At 32.3% G+C, this 21,546-nt stretch overlaps 2 protein-coding genes across 2 annotated transcripts; both read left to right on the top strand.

The window, feature by feature from the left end:
- Window positions 1–7,879: 7,879 nt before the first annotated feature.
- LOC105122585 (probable xyloglucan endotransglucosylase/hydrolase protein 23) lies at window positions 7,880–9,210 on the top strand. Its single transcript, XM_011021796.1, has 3 exons — window positions 7,880–8,278; window positions 8,396–8,589; window positions 8,696–9,210. The coding sequence occupies exons 1-3, from the start codon at window positions 8,006–8,008 to the stop codon at window positions 9,084–9,086; spliced, it is 858 nt and encodes a 285-aa protein (XP_011020098.1). The 5' UTR covers window positions 7,880–8,005; the 3' UTR covers window positions 9,087–9,210.
- A 4,529-nt stretch (window positions 9,211–13,739) lies between these two features.
- On the top strand, window positions 13,740–15,843 carry LOC105122771 (probable LRR receptor-like serine/threonine-protein kinase At1g56140). Its single transcript, XM_011022059.1, has 7 exons — window positions 13,740–13,761; window positions 14,118–14,339; window positions 14,420–14,550; window positions 14,675–14,888; window positions 14,985–15,216; window positions 15,324–15,474; window positions 15,577–15,843. The coding sequence occupies exons 1-7, from the start codon at window positions 13,740–13,742 to the stop codon at window positions 15,841–15,843; spliced, it is 1,239 nt and encodes a 412-aa protein (XP_011020361.1).
- The last annotated feature ends 5,703 nt before the right edge of the window (window positions 15,844–21,546 follow it).

Here is a 21,546-nt window from a genome sequence, read left to right as displayed (position 1 = left end):
GCCATTTGTGATTAGATTGTCAGAAAAATAGTCTTTAGTAATTGATGCCACTTAACGTCATTTTGATTTGAAAATCCGATATTTTTATAAGGTAGTTTTGATTTGAAAAGGGTACCTGAAGGATATTGAAAGAAAAGGCAAGAAAATCAACCATCATATTGAGTCAAATAGGATAACCATCGCAATTTAGTTAAGGGTAGTTTTCCCTAGGATGGTATTATTTTTTTAAAAAAATATTTAGTTGTTATTAATATATATATAATATATATTAAAAAATAATTATATAAAAATTGATTTAATACAATACCATTGATGTAGTAAGTTTGAAGGTAATTTAGATAATAAAAAAATAATTTGACTGAAAAGATTTCAAGATGATATTTTAAAAAAATAATATTGAGATAAAATTATATTTAATTGATTTAGATTAACTCAAGTTGGTATATAAAATTTATGACATAAACCACAGGATTGTAATAAACTCATAGAAAAAAATAAAAATAAAAGACATATTAAAACTCAATTATCAATCAACCTAATATTAAAAATAATTTTTTAAAAAATCAACTAGAAAAAAAGAGATAAAAAAACCTGAGTCAACTTCAATTAACTTGTTATGAAACTCAATTCCTAATTAATCAAAAACTAAAAGATGAAATTAAAAAATATTTAAAAAAAAAACAAAAAAGACTTGAGTCAATTCAATTGAATCCGTCAAACCTTTGACTTAATTCATGAGATTAAGATAACCTTATAGAAAAAAAATTAAAATAAATTATAAAATTTAATTCACAATCAACTTAAATAGTGAAAGATGAAATTAAAAAAAAAATTCAAGTTAATTAGATTAATTTATAAAAACTGTGATTTGTATTGTGAAATTAAAATAATTTTATAAAAAATAAATCAAAATAAAATATAAAATCTATTTTTTAAAAAATGTAACACTAAAAAAATAAATATTATTACAATAATAATTTACGAGGAGAAGAGCAACAACGATTTCCACTACTAATTGTTAATTAATTACTAGAAGTATCCAACATAAGTCGTCTTTAGTTCGTTTGTAATCTTGTAAATAAAAGAAAATTACATGTGAACCAAACCGGGCATATAAAATACGTGCAATCTTGTACATCATCCCGCCCAAGCTTCTCTTCCTAATTATTATAATAGAAAGCATATTAGAACCCAATATCACCCCGCTAATATGTATATTTGTATACGTGTGTGTAATTTTTGTGCTCTCTCTAATTATTCAATAGTTTTTTTTTTTTAACTATTGAACAATAATTATGGAATCATTATATATTTTAAGAGTTCCATTATTGGTGATCAATTTAAAGATTTCAATTCCATTTTCAACGCTAAATTAATGGATTCACGATGTTGTTTTCAGACATCATATAATCCAAAGAAATCACAAAATATGTTTATTGGATATATGTTTAACAGTAATATATCTTCTTTTTTTCATTAAATTTTTTAATGGATTTATGTCTAATGGATTTATGTTGTCTTCAGACTTGTTTTGCAGGGCAATTTAAGCCGAGAGCAGCATCCTTGCCCCTGCAAACTTCAAACCAAAACGTAGCACGTAGCCATGGAAAGCACAATCCAATCCTAAACGGTAATAGATATAGTGCCAACAAGTTGTGCCCATTTTAGATGACCTTGAACAGAGAAGCAACCCGTTGCTAGACTGCAAAATCTCGACGCCAGCAGGGCCCTTTGTGAACTCAATCAAGAGAAGTGAAGGGAGGAAGGGATCTGGAATTATTGGGATTTTCAAAAGAGAGGGATTGGAATTCTTCAAGTGATTTCCGCAAGATTACGCCTGAATTTTTTTTTTGCTTGGATTTTGGAGCGCGTAGAGGCTAGAGAATTGATGACTGGAGATGATAGAAAGCCAGTGTTTGGATATATATTTGAGTCTGATAGGAGTTTTGCCGGTAATCTTAAGTTTTGCCGGTAATCTTATGAGAATTTGGATGAGTAGATCTTCGTTGCAGGAAATCATTTCTGCTGAGGAATTGGAATCTATCACTTTCTTCAAATTTCAAGTACCGAGGAGTTTTGCTGGTCATTGTTGCGATTCAACAGATGATGATTTCTTGTGCTTTGGTTTGTTTAAGGACACTCGTGAACAGCTTGGAAAAGAGGAAGTCATTGTTCTTCTTCTTTCTTCTGATTCGAAGATGAACTACGTGCGATCTGATTCTATCTAAAGCTTAATTTGCTGTGGCTATTCTAAGCAGAAAAATGAGATGACTTCCAGGGAAAGTTGAAGTTGGGAGGTACATTATTGTCCTTATCAGTGCATCTGTTTCCTTTTTTTTTTTTTTTTTCCCTATCTTTCTATTAAGAGATGATACTTTTCTGTTGACAACTGAGAAAATAATCAAGCGTTCAATAACCTTTAAATATATATATTATAAATTTTAAACCTTAAAACGTATGGTTCTGTACACTACATTATATTACATTGTGATGAGTATAAAAGAATTGAGTCTGAGATCTCATTGAATGAAATTAAGATTCTAAAATGTTAAAAGAATAATTGTTTCTAACAAGAGATTTTGAGACTTGGGATCTAAGTTTTGTAATAAAGTCTTTGATTAGTGTTCAACTCAAAAGGGAAAAGGTGCCTAAAGCCAACTTCCACTCCACTCTTATTGCCACTAAATTCACCTCCTCCTCACGAGCAGCCAGGATTTCCTCCTTAACGCTTCCAGGTTGTCCAAAACATCTAAGATGGTCTGCAATCAGGTGCAGGTTATTGCAACCACCACACCGCGCCACCACGACAACTTTTTCGTCTGATTCACGACAAACTGTCTTGATAGATCTTGTCTCACAGACCTTACAAGTAAAGATCATGGGTTGAAGAATAAAACAAAAATAGTCAGGGGGGAGGGGAAAGCGATTCTGCATTTTAAAACCAGCAATAGGGCCCGTCTGAAGTTCTTCAAACAGCAGCGACTAAATAATTCTTCATGCAGGTGCATTAACAATTCACAACATCCCACACACAGCCAGAACAATAAAAATAGGATGACTAATGTTCCTTATCTTCCATCGGAGTCAATTTAAACTTTGAAATAAACAAAATTAGCCTTAAACACATAATGCATCAGCATGTTCCAGGTGTCCACTTTAAGCTAATGATTTTGATCAAGGGATTTTTTCTTTTTTTTTTAACAAAATTGTAGGAATGACTAACTTTGTCCCAGATTCAAAATCCCAAGGATCCAATTTATTTATTTATTGAAAATACAAGGTTTAATGTGATTGTCATTGAACCACAAGGACCTCTACTTTAAAAAATAAAAATGCAGCCATCAATTATTTTTTATAAAAGTATTTTGATTGATTTTTTAATATATTGCTTTGAATGATCCGGCTGTAAAGCGTCGCTTCTTCCACAGGAAAGCAGTAGCAAATGCCATCACTTAGGGTGTGTTTGTTTTTGCTTATATATTTGCATATTTGTTATGAGGTATAACCTTCACAGTAAAAAAACACGAGCAAAAACAATAGATTCATGCTTTTGCTGCTTTTGCTCGTGTGTTTTGTCTGCTGTGGAGAATTGCACTTCACAACAACTATAAAAACATAAGCAAAAACAAAAACATTCTTATATATTCCAAGTCAACTCATGTAAAATTTTCATGCAAATCTGATGGCTAGCAACAGAAACAACGAAATCCAATACCTAGGAACAAAGAAGGAGAGAATGAACTCGCATATAAAAACAAAGGGAAAGAAAGAACAGAAAGAAAAATGGAATGAAACAGAAAGAAAAATGGAATGAAACAGAAAGAAAAATGGAATGAAACAGAAAGAAAAATGGAATGAAACAGAAAGAAAAATGGAATGAAACAGAAAGAAAAATGGAATGAAACAGAAAGAAAAATGGAATGAAACAGAAAGAAAAATGGAATGAAACAGAAAGAAAAATGGAATGAAACAGAAAGAAAAATGGAATGAAACAGAAAGAAAAATGGAATGAAACAGAAAGAAAAATGGAATGAAACAGAAAGAAAAATGGAATGAAACAGAAAGAAAAATGGAATGAAACAGAAAGAAAAATGGAATGAAACAGAAAGAAAAATGGAATGAAACAGAAAGAAAAATGGAATGAAACAGAAAGAAAAATGGAATGAAACAGAAAGAAAAATGGAATGAAACAGAAAGAAAAATGGAATGAAACAGAAAGAAAAATGGAATGAAACAGAAAGAAAAATGGAATGAAACAGAAAGAAAAATGGAATGAAACAGAAAGAAAAATGGAATGAAACAGAAAGAAAAATGGAATGAAACAGAAAGAAAAATGGAATGAAACAGAAAGAAAAATGGAATGATGAGGCTGAACGCCGGTGACAACATTCCAATATCATTGGAAAGATTTCAATAAAATATGATATCTCAGAACGTCATTGTTGAAGGCTAGAATTGGCTTCACATGCCGTTTAAAGATTGCAAGCGGCTTACTTGTTGGTTTTTGGGCTTGCTAATCGATCAGAAAGTTAGAAACTTGAGCCTTGACTCTTCTTGGGTTGTCCAATGATATCCTGGCATACACTTCTATGTTGTTTTTCCCTCAAGAATCATGCATTTAAACTCTTCATGCACATGATATTTTTCTACACAGATCAAGCATCATTTTTTTTTGTCAATGGGTATTTTCTCGCATAGTCACTCATCAATTTCGCCTCCAATAATATAACCAACACCATAATCAATTCTTTTTCTTAAGGAAATTCAAGGACCTAGTCACCGTGTGGGTAAGAAGTTCCAAGTCCTGAGGACTAGAACTACAAACTAAAACAATCTCTTCAATACACATTCTCTACATGCACTCAATTTCTTTATTTACTAATTTAAATATGAAATGGTTCGTGTATCAACAAAAGACTTATTTTATAGAGCAGTCACCAACCTAGACCTACAGCTTTGAAAAGAACATATGTAATATGAAGTCTTTCACATAGTCATACACTAAGATTTAGCTGGAAAGAAAATCTTCAAAGAGTGAATTCTGCAGCCATGGAACATCATTCTAGTGACGGGGATTGAGAGCCCCCCCAACCCCACTCCAATATGGCATTTGTTGTCTTAAATTTCGTGGATATATTTGTTTTCCTTTAGAATTTAAATTAGATGTCTTTATCTAAATGAAACGACAGGATGCTTTATCATTTCTTCGCTTCTATAATTGAGCTTATTATTAAACAAAAACCTGTCAATTCATGACACCATTTTTTTTATTATCATGATCCGTTAATTATCTACTTAAGGATTCCAAGTCCTTCTTTCTTACTTTATTTTTGTCCATCACTTATCCAATGCAAGTCCCAGTATAAATCCAAGCTTGGTACTTCATAGGAAAAAAGCCCCTTTTTTCCTATATGTTACAATTTTTATAGGCATTTTTAAGGGCCCCTTTTCTTGATCTTCTATTCTATTTCCATCTGCTTCTGGAGGAGGATATGCTAAGCGGTGGGGGTGGTTTTTTTAATTAAAAATTAAATTTTATAATTTATTTTGATTTATTTTTTATTTTTTATAGAATTATCAAATTATCATGACTTAATTTATAAATTAATAGGTTAATTCAAGTCAATCTAATATAACAAGTTTCAATATTTAAAAAAATATATAGCATTTAATATACATCATAACAATATTTTAAAAATATATTATTCAGTATACCTTACATGTTGAATTCATGATTAATATTTTTTGTTTTTTAGAAAACATATTATTAATAATTGAATAGTTTTTTTATATTAAAAAAATAATTCGACGGTAAATAATAAAGTGGAGTCATGATTGTTAGATGGCATGCAGTTAGATTGGGCCATGTTGTTAGCAATTTTGGTATTTCTATGGCCTTGTTTTGACGAGTCTATGTGCCTGGCTAACTTACAATTTATGGGATTCTTAGGACCTGTACTCCAGTCTCAAGACCTTAAATTGTCTTTTAAATTTAAATCATTTTAAATTCTTATGAATTCTTATTTTTATTATTTTAAGTTTTTATTCAAGAAAACCATGTTGTTTATAAAAGAAAGAAATTCATGTCTTCATCAAATAAAAAAAAGAAATGCATAAAGAGAATTTTGACTAAGAGATACATATTTTACTCTAAAATTTAAATCATTGATATTCTTTCAAGAACTTTTTTAATCACCACAAAATTAAATAAAATCTGGTGATGAGAATATTCTTCAAGCAATCGCACGAACTGAAAGAAAGAAAGATAAACACAGAGTGGAAAACTCCCTCGAAAACACTGTTAGGCCCACACACAGCTGTTTCGAAAACTCCCTCCGAGAGACTGTTTAGGCCTCTACAGCTGTTTGAAGTTTGGTGTTCGAAGAAAGGTCAATGCCTCAATTGTCCGGACGATTATAATTGCCATTACAACGCTTGAAAGAAGTCAAATTTGCTATAGACTTTTGTGTCTTTGATTTTTGTTTCTTGTAGCTCCAAGCATCTGGAAGCTGCATTCGATCCTCTATAATTTATCGCTCGAGTTTGAACAGATAAGAATGGAACATTTTTCAGTGTCAATTTCCAGAAGGGCGTTTTTCCAGCATTAGGTATCATCCTTCATCATGGCCTGTCCTGGTTGATAAACACCAGCCTTGCACGAAAGCAGCGTTTGACCTGTGTTAGACCGGCGTTGGCGACAATTATTGAACTTAGGAACGACATTTATCCACCAAGAACTCTTGAATTTTGAATTATTTCTGATTCTTTCCACTTCATCCCAAGTTACACGTGTTTTGTTCATCCTAATATTAGTTTTAAAAATATTTTTAATAAAAAAACACTTTAAAAAATAAAAGTATTTAGACTACCAAACACCTTCTATATAATAAATAATACGGGGAGAGAAGTGTTCTTGACCATGATTAATCCACTGTAATCAAATAAAATATAATTAAAGGATCATCTTGCCAGCTCATTAATTATCTTATTAGCTACGTCCTTGTTAATGTTTTCATAAGTTTCCAGCTACGAGTTTGAAAAGGTATGAACTCGCTATAGCTTTCGCCTGCTATAATATAATTTTTTTTTTTAATTATTATTTACAAGGACGTAAAGGCATGGGACCTTCTCTTTTCAGGGTTGAAATATATGGCATTAAAGCTTGAGGACCTCTAACTACTCGGATAGTACAAAGATTTATATGAGACAGCTAGCAGGGATTGAACTCTTATCATCGAAAGACAGTTGTTTAATTAAAGGTTAATTTGAATAAAATCTTAAATTAAATCATAATAAATATTGATCTAGTGAAATCATGTTGATATAACTAAGTTTTGATTTACTTATTTAAATCTAATCGAGACAATTTAAAGAATTAACAAGATAAAATAAGATCATTTTAACAGGAATAATTAATTAAGGATACTTCATGACACTGTCGTCTATAATTAAGGAAAAAACTAGGTGTTTGCAAGGTAATACAGTGAAATTTTTTTAAAAAAGTATTTTTTAATTTTTTAATTAAAAATACATTAAAATAATATTTTTTTTACATTTCTTTAATTTTTTAATATTAACATATCATAACCATTAAAAACAACAAGCTTTTTTAAAATATTAGTTTAATATTTTTTAAATATAAAATAACTTAAAAGTAACTTTAAAAAATAAAAATAAAAACTATTACAGCCACCGATAAATCACTACCGCGTAGATTTAAAAAAAAAAAAAAATCTATGTTCCCAAGATATTAACCTGAGGGACGTCATTTCCATTAGCTGTCAGGTCCCCTACCTGAAGCCAAGTCAATTTTGGTAGCACGCCTGCATAATTTCCCAACAACTCTAAAGCATCCATTGTTTTTGCCTAGCTAGCTCGCTACATGCACTTCTAAATTCTAGCAATTCTTTCCACTATATATAGCCTTAACATTTACATGCAAAATCGTTCAACTATTACCTTGTCCTGTCTTTCTTAAGCTTGTCCCTTTTTCCTTCAACAAACCATGACTTTCTCTCCTATGTTTACTTGTTTTACTATAGTAAGTTTTTTATTTATGGCAGTTGCCATGGCTGCTGGTAACTTCAACCAGCAATTTGACACTACATGGGGTGATGGCCGTGCTAAAGTCCTTCAAAATGGCCAACTTCTTACACTCTCTCTTGACAAAACCTCTGGTTCAGGGTTCAAGTCCAAGAACCAATACTTGTTTGGGAAAATCGATATGCAACTAAAGTTGGTGCCTGGAAACTCTGCCGGAACTGTCACCGCTTACTATGTGAGTTTTTTTTAATAAAAAAAATCGTTCTTCATGTGTGTGTGTTGTTATGAAGAAGACGTTCGAATCTAAGATTTCTTGGAGAGAAGGATAAACTAACTATTGTGGATGGTGCAGCTATCTTCTTTGGGATCAGCGCATGATGAAATAGATTTTGAGTTCCTTGGTAACCTTAGTGGAGACCCTTATATTCTTCACACCAACGTCTTCACTCAAGGAAAAGGAAACAGAGAGCAGCAATTCTATCTTTGGTTCGACCCCACCAAAGACTTCCACACCTATTCCGTTCTTTGGAATCCTCTTAGCATCGTGTGAGTCCCCAAAAACATTTGCGAAAAAAAGAGAGTTTTTATTACTTGGTACAGTGAAATTATAGATTTATATTTCCTAGCTAACACATCTTCCTGTACTTTTCAGCTTCTCTGTGGATGGGACTCCAATTAGAGAGTTCAAGAATATGGAATCAAAGGGCATCCCATACCCAAAGAGCCAACCAATGTGGATATACTCAAGCCTCTGGAATGCAGATGATTGGGCTACAAGAGGAGGTCTTATCAAAACCGATTGGAGCCAAGCACCGTTTACAGCTTCTTACAGGAACTTTAATGCTCAAGCATGCATTTGGGCCTCTGGTTCCTCCTCTTGCTCCTCCTCTGGCTCCTCCAGTAACTCTTGGCTATCACAGTCGCTGGGTAGCACAGGCCAAGGAAGAATAAAATGGGTGCAAAAGAACTACATGATTTATAACTATTGCACTGATGCCAAGCGATTCCCACAAGGACCGCCTCCGGAATGCTCAATGGCATGAAGCAAAACATAGAGCTTGTAATTACTCTCAACATCGACGCATCATTCTCGTTTTGTAAAATAATAATAAAAAAAGATTGTGATGCCCTTTATATTCTTTTCTTGAATCTCGACCAATAAAATGTCTTGCCGTACGTAAATTAATGGTAGCAAAAACGTATTTTTAAATTCTAAATCAAATTAGTAGCAGAATATGTATATCCTTTTTTTAAAGCAGATTTTACATGAAACACGCACACCTCTCTCGCTACACTATAAAAAGAAAAGCTTTTAGCAAATATTTTGAAGAGGAATATTAATAAGAAATAATGCTATGGTACAGCAATAACAACGTTATTCTGCTTAATGAATTGCCACTGCATAATGCTGTAAAATTCCACGAGAAAGATGCCCATTAATCCTACATAAAAATAAGATTAAATTTGTCTTATATACTAATTTAAGAAAGAGGAAAGGAAATAAAAGAAATATGTAGCAGCTATTTCGTACCTAGGCCAGTCCAATTGCGGTCAAAGTAAGGGCGAGGCCTGTTCGGAGTGAACAGTTGATGGGCGTCGGCAAGAAGGTGTACAGAATGACGATGATGGTTGAATCTTGATGTCCCAAAAAGTCACACAAAGAGCTCAACCCCACGAAAAAGATTCCATGAATTTCAATCCATTGAAATTCATAAGAAAAATAATCATAAAATGCCAAAGACAATCAAAACTTGACAAATAATCATTGAATCTGGGGATCTTGAAGGACATCGTTTGATGCAATTATTTAATTTCTTAATAATAAAGGTTATATCAGTAAATTCATATGGACAGTCTTACAGACATAGCAATCAATATGTTGACCTTCACACCAGCATTTGCGGTTCTAAGAGTGGATTTATTGAATATTGGTGTTGCAGATTCCCCCGCCAAATCGAAGGTTGATTTCGGATCAGCCCCTCCGACGGTCAAGTCAATTCTCTTTTCCCATATGAATATCTATGTTTTTATTATTATTCTAGTGTGTGCAGGCATGGTGTGCAATGTACCTTTTATAGACATAATCACTGGCTTTGCGCGTACTGCACACATTGTAGATGCAACCTAGCCAATGCATCAGCCTACACAATTTCCACACTCGGGATCCTTTTGATGCTAAAACTTCTCAGTTTTCCGAGCATTCCCATAAGCCTCACCGGACAACTCTAACCATAGACATGCATGTGTCTGCAAGCTACCAGACTTATTATTTTCAGGTCTATAATATTTTTTTTAAAATACTTTGAAGAATCTTAGGCTTTATAATTATTCAATAAGACAAAGATATTTTACTATAATAAAATATAGATATTTTACTCACCTTTTAAACTCTTTTCTAAAAAAATATGATAAGTATTATGGAATATGAAAAGAGATCAGAAAATCTCCCTTCTTTTTTTCTCACTTTTTATGATATATTTATTCTTAGCATGTTTCTTATCCAAATAGGGTGATAATGAGGTGATTTTAAATTCAGCTAATATATATATATTTGACAAGCTACTAAATATATTATGCATGATATTATCTAAACACTGAACTTAAATATACTTAGATTTGACGGTTTGTCAAATCTCCATCTTCGTGCTTAATTAAGCATTGACCCTATGATCTTTTTAAACTCTAAGTAATCTTAGACTCTAATATTAATCTAATGAATTAGATATATTTCACCTATTTTTTTAACAATTTTTTTTTTTAAAAATAAACATGTTGGGATATGTAAAAGAAATTGGAGAATTTCTTTAACAAGTCCTTTATTCTTTTCACTTCTTGTGGTATATTTATTCTTCGTGTACTTCTCTAAAAAATGATTGCACTTTCTCTTAGATGATATTTATTTAAGTATCAGAAAGTCCCTAAACTCATAATAAAAGATTTTTTTATGGGTATTAAGTATTATTCATCAGCTACCTTGACAAGAAAAAATGATCCATGAGCATAATATTTATATTCCTAACACTTGAAACATTTAACATCATGAATACATTTAGGTTGAGTTTCAAATTTACTTTTGACATCAGCAGGGACATCAACTTTAGACTTTGGTGGTTTGATTTTGAAAAGAACAAAAGACCTTGGCTGAAGAGTACCTTTTCTTTTTAGATTCAACTTCTAAGATGATAATGAACCCGAATTAAAGTTGGCTGAACATGTTCATTTATAAGTTGTCTTTCTACTTTTGTAGCCATGTGAATGATGTCCTCTAGCTCCACATAGTGTTGTAAACAATATTGGTAATGTCCCGATACAACCCATTAAGAAATCTAGTTATGGTGGCTTCTCTATCCTCAACAACAATGGTTTGAATAATTGCTATCTTCATCTCTTTATGATTATCATCTACTGACTTTATAACCTTAATCTAAACCTTATAGCTTCATATATAAATCTTTGTAATAATGGTTTGGTACAAATCATCTCTCCATTAAGACTTTTATCTCTTTCTAAGTTTGAACGGGTCGCTTCTCATTCCTTCTCCTACTGATTATAATGTAATCCTACCAAATCAATGCATGCTTTATAAACTTAATGACGATCAATTTCACATTCTTTTGTTTAGAATAGCTACAACAATAAAAAAATTCAATCTATTTTTTTCTCTTATTCCAAATAAGCTTTGGGATTGATTTTATCATGGAAGTCAGTAATTTTTAGTTAATGGAGTCCAAGTCCCCACCCACATCTTTATAATTCCCCATGCCATGGAAATTCATATTCCTCTTAACTCTATTTGGTCGAAACTTGATGGGCTAATAGATGCAAGATCATAGTCGTCTTCACTTTTATCTATGTTTTTGTTAATAAACTTTTCAGAATCAAATCTGATATTCTGTATGGCCCTACGACCATATTTCCTCAACTATCAACCTTATTATTTTGTTGCTTTATTTAATTCACCTCATTTTTCATATCCTTGTACGTCTTAAACATGAGCTCGAGTTACTGGCCTATGACTTGCAATTGGAAAGCAACGTTAGCGTTTTATGTCATTGATTTGTTGTTTTTAGATATTCTTTGAACTGTAAAAATAGATTTTTCCCCTTGTACAAACTCTAAAATTAATGATTTTCTAAAAAATTTTCATGATAAAATTAAAGGCTTATCCGTGCAATTTTTATATTCTAAAACTTCTAACCACTATTTTTTAGTATTATAAGTAAGTTTGTACACGATAAGTTCTATTTTTTGATAAAAAGAAATCTTGTTGAAATATAAATAAGCCTCCAACTCTAAGAACCAATTAATGAATCTCTTCTTCAAAAGATTAACATCAAAGAAAGGAATTACATCAAAATTGAGAACACATTTATAAAGAAAACTTTGATAAATTTCTAAAGGTAATTCTTTTTTCACTTATCTCTTTTTTAAAAAGATAGACTATAAGAGGTCGTGTGAAAATAAAAAAAGTATTGTAATTAGTAAAATTCTAGTTAAATTGAAATTAATCTAAATAAAAAGAATAAAATACAACGAGTAAAATTAATAAAATTTTGAATTTAAGCATGAAAATGAAAACAATTGGTAAACCAACTTCCTCTATATAATTAAGCTTTCAGAGTTATCTAACAAAAATTCAGCCCGAACCAACATTCATATAAAAACTATACCAATTTTTATCGTATTAATTGAACTCTTAACAATTAAGAAAATAATATAATGAAATTAATTATGTGTTTTTCAATCCGAACAACATTACCCGATAGCAGAGAGTTTCTACATCTATGATGAACGATTGTTTCTCCCGATCTTCTTTATTTATTTGATGGTATTCTAAGAATGCATCTAAAAAACTCAAGCAATCCTCAATTTCATTCCTGACCAGGGGTTCCATCTCAACCCCTACCTTCAGAAATCTCTCTGGGCTCTCGCTATTCACCAGCCAGTTGATCAACTATCCTCCTTTTCTGGCATCAAATGTATTGATTGACGCTGGTTTCCTTTTAGAGTTCCATTAGGCAACAGCGTCTGGCTGCCTCCTGATCATTCCTCGTTTTTCCTATCCCTTTTTTAGTGGAGAGATTCATCAATTGATGGTACGTTGAAGACTTTTCTATTACGAGATAGTCCATCATAACGGTGCTCTGCCGTGGGAATTCTCTTATTGTCATTGGCAGTGTAATCCGTACCGACGTTGTAATGCTAGGCACATATGAATTTCGGGCGGACTATCGTTAGAAGATTACCGTGTATAATATCTTCACGTCCAGATTTGCTTATCAGGGGATGTTATCAGAATATAATTTCTTGTGAATACAAGTTGATGGATTCTAAAATTTGATTGATGGTGGATTTTATTTTGGTTTGCAGAAGCTAACATATACCCTTAACTGAAAATAATAATAACAGTAATAAGTAAACCGTCGGTTGAGTTGCCAAAGTCATAGATATGCCTGCCATTGCACTAACAGTAACAAAGACGTTGAGAGGAATGTTCACTATGTTAACATTTGGATCTTTCTCGTTGTCCCCAAAGTTTCATTTTACACAAGACAGTTTCCTTTGTCCCATTTTCCCTTCCTCCGATTCTTCTTATGTTACCTTTGGAACTTTCGAGCTTACTAAACAAAAGAAAAGGAAAAAGAACAAGAAAATTATTGTTCTTTCTTTCTGCATTGAATTCTCGACGGTTAAGAATGGCACGCCGAGCAGTAGAAGGTAAGTTCTTCGCTAATTATATTTCTCTTGTCTTCTGTGTTATGATCACGTTTAGGCAACTAAGGAAGCCTGTAAGGTCTTATTAGGGTGCGTTGAGCGCGATGTGTCTCGTCAGAAGTTTAGGGTAGCTTACCTGCCTTCTAATAATGAAATGCAGTGACCTAAAAAGTTTGGAAGAGTAGACATGAATTGCTATTGACATCATTTGGATGTAGGGAAGACTTGTTTTTATTTCTTGGCAACAAAATATGGATTAGAACAGCTGGGTTAAGTGGTCATTTCAATGGATTCTTTTTGTTCTTGATAAATATTCCTGTGACATGTATTCAGTATGTGTTTTGACCATAAATTTTCAGATAGAAGTAGGCCTTCTAATCCATTATCGAATGCAGTGACTACTCCAGCACCCAACGCGCTACATAGACAGAGCCCCTCATCAGGGAATTCTTCAACCTTACTATTTGTCATTGGCGGGATGACTGTGCTCATAATACTGCTCATCCTTGTATTGTACTTCTGGAAATTCAACAAGACAGAAAAATTGAAGAAATTCCTGAAAAAAAATAGAAGTCTGACAGGTCATATAATTTCTGATTACTGTTTATTATTACCAAGTCAATCGAAGTTCTATTTTTTCATAATTTGCATCTAATGACAGAAACCAAGGATTTCTGGAGTGGCAATCTGCAAACAATAAACTATTTCGACTTTCGGACATTGAAGAAAGCAACTAAGAATTTTCATCCTGGTAATCTACTCGGAAGAGGTGGATTTGGGCCTGTCTATCGGGTACATTTTGTAAACCAAAATGTCTTTTCTGGCAAGTCTGTGTCAGAGTCTGAATTTCATAAGCAAGACTTTAGTTCACGTTCTGGTACTTGCAGCTTTTGTGATTCATCCTCTTGTTTCATAGGGGAAGTTACATGATGGTAGGCTGGTTGCGGTAAAAAAATTGTCTCTTGACAAATCTCAGCAAGGAGAATCAGAATTTCTTTCGGAGGTAAAGATGATTACGAGCATCCAACAGAAGAACTTGGTTCGACTTCTAGGATGCTGCTCAGATGGTCCACAAAGGTTACTTGTGTATGAATACATGAAGAATAGAAGCTTGGACCTCATAGTACACGGTACCGTCTCGTCTTACATTTGATTATGAAACAAGATGATAATTTTTAAAACTTCCAGTGAACTTTAAAATGTTCTTTCATTGTCCTCTGCTGCAGGAAATAGTGATAAATTCCTGGACTGGAACACCAGATTCCAAATAATATTAGGCATTGCTCGAGGACTGCAATATCTGCATGAGGATTCACACCTCAGAATTGTTCACAGAGATATCAAAGCAAGCAACATTCTTCTTGACGATAAGTTCCAGCCTAGGATTAGTGATTTTGGGCTGGCTAGGTTCTTACCTGAAGATCAAGCATATCTCAGCACTGCATTCGCTGGAACTTTGTAAGTATTCTACAAATATAGGAGTCCAAATGAAAGAAAGCACCCTATGAGCCATTGATTGGCTTTCAACATATTCTCTTCTTAACTTTCCACTCTCTCCTGTTCAGAGGCTATACAGCTCCTGAGTATGCCATGAAAGGAGAATTGTCCGAAAAAGCAGACATATATAGCTTTGGAGTGCTTGTGCTTGAAATTATCAGCAGCAGGAAAAACACAGATCTTAGTTTACCATCAGAAATGCAGTACCTTCCTGAATATGTACATGCCATTACCTTTCCACAATATCCCTTCTCTTCTGAAAATTTTAATATTTTCATTCAGACCTTTTTCTATTGACTTCAATAATATTTATTTTCTCAGGCATGGAAATTATATGAGGGGTCAAGTGTGATGGATCTGGTAGATCCGAAATTGCTAGAACATGGAATTGTGGAGAAAGATGTCTTGCAAGTAATCCACGTAGCTTTCTTATGCCTTCAGCCTCTTGCAAACCTGAGACCTCCTATGTCAAGAATTGTTGCCCAGTTAACATGCAAAGTTGAAATGGTTGGAACACCTATGAGGCCAGTCTTCTTGCAAAGAAGTCGTAAAAAAGATGGCAACCTCTCATGGGATAACCATATCTGAGGCTTTTCTTTCTCCTCTGTGGACCGAGTCCCCTTCGTTGCCCGGGCCACAAAATTGAGGTTGATTTAATTGGAGAAATGAAAAGATAGAATCATTAGATATAGCTCTTTTGTAATGTAATTTCTGATGAAAATTTAACTTGAAATATAGGTCCGAGTAGAAAAGGAGCATATATAGCATTGTAGCTGCACTAGGAAGATTTTATCTGCATTGAACAATAGATGCAGCCAGGTAGACTTTGCCAATATAATTCCTACTGGTACTTATTAGGGTTTTTTTTTTTTTTTAATCACTAGGTCTTTTCTCTTCTTTGGGAGGATTCAACAACCTGTTACAAACTTTCTTACAAGAGCCATGAATTTGTCAAACATGAGTAAACTTCTTCAAGATCACTACAATAGAATCATATTTTACTGTTATCCTGCTTTATTTCTTTGAACCTAGTCATGAATACAAGCTACATTAGGTGCTTGTTTAGGCTTCTGATAAGCTAGGAAGTTGGCAGATGATGAAATTTGGTCATGATAGTCCATAAGGAGTACTTTTGGGCACAGTGGAGCCTGGCATCTTACTTTTTTATCAATGTTTTGTAAAGATAACAAACAAAATTAATGGTGCAGGGCTGAAATTTGAAATTATAGCGCTCAAATTAGTCCCAGATGTGGAATGCCTGCGTTTACCATTTGTTGTAGAGGGAAAGAAGTGATATATTTGAATTGGCTGTTATAGAATTTATAATAGTCATAGTTGTAGAACCGACCTGGAAATGATCCAAAACAGGGCCTGAAATGCTAGCTCATCGAGTCGATTATTTTTATTAGAACTTCCAAAGTTTTTCTTACAAGACATTTGACCTTATCGGGTTTGATCAAGCCAAATTGGATCCTTAAAAACTCAGACACGAAATATCCGATCCAATTGAAAGTCTAGATCCCTCGTCAAGCAAGAGTGCAGATTTACACCATATGATAATTCATAATAGTGAGAGACAGCTGAAGAAGTCATAACAGGTGGTGAAAAAACCAACTCTTGGCAAGCTCGAATGTTATTGTTCCAAAGTGCAGTGTTCATTAATCAGAACAGTGTTTAGGTCTGCAGTGCTTCTCAGCTCCCTAGCATTTAGCTGATGGCTAGGCTTTGCTTTTAATTTGAACTGTTGTTTGATAGGGTAGGCCTTGTTTCATTGTATTTACTCTGAGCACTTTGCCCTCTGCCGCAGGGTTTGTCACTTCCTTTTGGAGTTTTGCCTTGCTCCTCTTCTTTTTCTGCATACAACAAAACTAGCTCTTTGCCAGTTGCTTTTCTCTGAAATTTTTCAGCCGGATTTATGAATGGTGTTATTGAGATGTTCTATGGAGGGTTATTATCAACTTTTTCTGGTAAAGAATACCAATAAAAAAATAATATAAATGTACTAGAAACGATTTAACTACAGAGAGATTTAATTTTGATGTAATGTTGTTGCGGGGATAAGCCGGAGATTGTATATGAGACAATGATTGTTTGAAATTATCCTTGGAGTGTCATCAAAGATTAGTGAATCGATTCCGGAGAAATGAGAGCAATGTCGAAGCGGTTTTTAACTATTTTCTTCAGTTAATTATCATTTACTCCTTATAAATTATATTGATAAAAAAATAATTAATTCATGTAATGAAATTTTTTTAATAATTTATTCATGTTGGATGATCATCCTCAATTTAACTGTTCTTTAAATAATTTATTTTATTTCGTTTTATATATATATATATATAAAACAATGAAACAAGTTGAAGAAGAATATGAAATGATTAAGTTATAGGTAATGAACAAATATGCACGCCTTAAAACTATTTAGAGCAAGTTATTATCAACCCACCTTTCCTTTGATGAAGGAATTTTTCAAAAACAACCCTAATGTGTGTGTATATATATATAATCAAATAAAATTTTTTTATTGCAAGTTATTATCAACCCACCTTTCCTTTGATGAAGGAATTTTTCAAAGGAAAACAACCCTAATGTGTGTGTATATATAATCAAATAAAATTTTTTTATTAATGTATTCTCTTCAGACATTGGAAATTTTTATTTTTAAAATTTATTTTTAACATTAAAATATTAAAACGATATAAAAATATTAAAAAATTAATTTATAGTAAATAAAATATACAATTAAATTTATATATATATATATATAAAACAATGAAACAAGTTGAAGAAGAATATGAAATGATTAAGTTATAGGTAATGAACAAATATGCACGCCTTAAAACTATTTAGAGCAAGTTATTATCAACCCACCTTTCCTTTGATGAAGGAACTTTTCAAAGGAAAACAACCCTAATGTGTGTGTATATATAATCAAATAAAATTTTTTTATCAATGTATTCTCTTCAGACATTGGAAATTTTTATTTTTAAAATGTAAAAATAAAATAAAATAAAAAGACCATAAATTTAAAGCAATATAGCACTTGCTTTATAGACTTTGATTTTCAAGAACTTCTTTCTCAAGGTAATCAATCACCATTAAATTCTTTCACCCCACAAGAAAATAATTATAGAAAAAAAAAGTAGCATTTAAGTTCATGCTGACACAAATTTAATGCTCTTTTCCTCATCAGTAAACATATCTAATAAATAAAGGCAACGAATCGAAACAGAAGAACTTATTTTCCTTTGGACCACACCTCAGAAATATTTATCTTCTCTTCTCTTGCCAACTTCCCATCCATATATTTGCCAAAAATTGCCCCCCGTTTATCTTATTCTTTACCTAATTTATACTCGCAAAAATGGCAGAATACTTTCAGAAACTGATAGGGTTGCTTTCACCGATTCCAACTTCAAACCAGTCCAGAACCATGCAAACAGTTATTCATAATAAATTCCATTACCTACTCCTTGTGGTCAAATATTAAATGGTAAATAAGATTAATTAATTGATTTTTTTGTAGTTAGTAATTACTTCAACTGGTGGAGAGTGGGATTATTGTGTATTAAGAAGGAGAATGACACCATTTATATATGTTGTATATATGATTGATATTCTCATGCAGTTAATCAAAGAAAGAAAAAGAAAAAACAAAGAAATTATCCACTACTCTTTCATATTTCTTGCTGTGACTGAGATTTTGGACAAAGTATGATCACAGATATAACATTGATCAAGAAGCAGGACACCATTTACATAACTGAGCTTCAGAGATTGAAGTAAGCAAACTAAAAAAAAAATACAAAAAGGAAGGAGGAGGAAGGAAGAAAACGATGAAGGATTTGCTAGACAAAATCTGTGCTGAATTTCCACTGCAACAAATTGATCAAGCATTGAGTAATTAGTTGAAAATCTTTGGAAGACTGAATCTTCACGCCCTCTATTTCTACTTGTTGTGTAAGGGATTTGGACCTGTAGGAACGACTCTCAATTGATCCAAAGTAAGATTCTTGTTCTTGATGGAGTTAGAGATCAATTTGTTGACAGCTTCAAGTGATGATGATGATGATGATGATGACACATGTGATGAAGCTTTCCTCTTATTGGCATCATCAACAGGAAAAAGAAAAGCTGATTTTGGCACTGCATCAGACCCAGTACTTGCAAAAATCGTAAGGCACGATGCCATAACAAGAACAACTAATAATCTCATTGCACCAATGAAGAAAACTTTGGATCAAATTGACCCTGAAAAGAACAAGAGGTTTTATACTTGGAAAGTGACCGGAGAGGGATTTCAGTGGTAAAAGGAATGGAGATACTGCTGAGAGCAACAGATCAAAAGAATGGCTGAGCTGCTTAATTGTAGAAGGAGAGAAAGTGAGCGGTGATGATAAAAGTGACATGAACTATGTATAAAACCTCGGATTTAAAGGTAAAGAAAAGCTTTGACATATCAACATCTCTTTGACCTGAACCTTCACCAAACCTTATTAATTGCTTTCAGTTCCAATGGAGCGAAGACATACTTGGGAAGTGTAAAAGAAATAATTTTTTTTTTCAAAAAACCAAAACAGAAAGACTAAGGTAGAGAGATCTGTTCTTATATAACTACCTCTCCAAAACCCTCAAGAGTCCACCGAGTTTTAAGATTTCTCTATTCTTTTTTCTTTTCCATGTAGTTTTTACTCGTGGTCTCAATGGCTATGCAAGGTTAAAGAAATAAAAGCTGACAATATATCGAGAAAAAAGGAAAAATATTAATGGATTGTTTTGACTAGACCATGCATATGGTTCTGTTTTCCTGTTGTCTTGTGAAGCAATTCGATTCCTGCTTGGTTGGGTGCAGGTGCTTGATTGAATAAATGATGAAAACTAGATAGCTAGCTAGGTGGGTTTTTAGTTAGACAAACTGCTGCTAGCTAGTTTTGCTGATGCTCTTGCCGGAATGACGACAAGAACAGTTGAGGCTTCATTAATTCCGGCCTTCTGCATTAAACACACTTCATACTTTTTTATTTATTTGTTTTTTTTAACGATGAACTCAGGTTAAAAAAAAATCCCCGATGAAAATATAGCCATCCTGATGTGTTGTTTGTTTGAATTGAACTCACGAATCTGGCTAATGACCCAATTTTAGGCTAATAAATTTTCCTTGTGGGTTTAATACCCTTCAGATTTTAGAAAGCTTTTCATTTCCTTTTTCTTTTATCTTTGGTTCTCTTACAAAATTAGTAACAAAATAAATAGAAGTTTTAGGGTACCATATCTTTAGAAATGTTTGGCAAAGCAGCTAAAATGCTGTTTGTTTAAAATTTAAATATTTTTTAAAAAATTATTTTTTTTACGTTTTGAATTATTTTAATATATTAATGTTAGAAAAATTATTTCTAAATAAAAACCATTTTAAATTCTCAATGCGTGATTTAAATGTTCAGAATTTTAGAGTGTGGCGCCCACAAGTAGAAGATATATATTTCAATTATTATTACTACGAAGAAACGGGAGTTGGAACCCAACACTACTAGCTGAGTGAGAGTCAATTGAGAAAATTATAAATATATATGTGTCATTAAAAAAAATTCCTAATATATCAAAAGAGCTCACTATCTTTGTTATTATTTACATAAATATAAAGCACTGTATAAATTAAAGTAGTGTTATAACAACCCAATTCTTGATGTAAAAAATTGTAAGGATATTAAAAAGGAGGTGAGGTTATTTTTTTTACTGAAATATATTTGATATTAAAAAAATAATTAGTACTAGTTTTGGTGAGGCTTCAAGTTATAAAAAGGAAGCACCTAGTAATAATACTATCCACACAAAAACACCTAACATTTAGGTTACCATGCCCTTACGTGGGGCAAACTTGAATGCCACCTCAAACTTGAACGACTTTAATGTATATTAATTGGTTATAGTGTATCCAAGTGCTAGGTGGTGCTCGGGGTTTACCAAGCTCCACCTAGCACTTAAGTCATTTCAAAGGACTCGATTGGTTATGAAAGCCCAATTACCATGTGCCGCAAAAGCAGCCCAAGCGCAATTTTCATTTTTATTATAGTATTATTATTTATAATAAAAATAATATTATTTATCATAATATTTTTAGTATTGATGTTATAAATTATAAATAAAATAATAATATTTATAGCATAAATAATACTATTTTTATATGAATGTTTTAAATTTTAATAACAATAATAATATTTTTTAACACAAATACTATTTATTATACAAATAAAATATTTTTGATATTAATATTTTTAATTATAATAAAAATTA

Source organism: Populus euphratica, unplaced genomic scaffold (genome assembly GCF_000495115.2).
Source record: "Populus euphratica unplaced genomic scaffold, PopEup_1.0 scaffold20.1, whole genome shotgun sequence".
In the NCBI taxonomy this organism is placed as follows: domain Eukaryota; kingdom Viridiplantae; phylum Streptophyta; class Magnoliopsida; order Malpighiales; family Salicaceae; genus Populus; species Populus euphratica.
The sequence above is the reverse complement of the archived record's forward strand: the minus strand, read 5'-3'. Positions and strand labels throughout refer to the sequence as shown.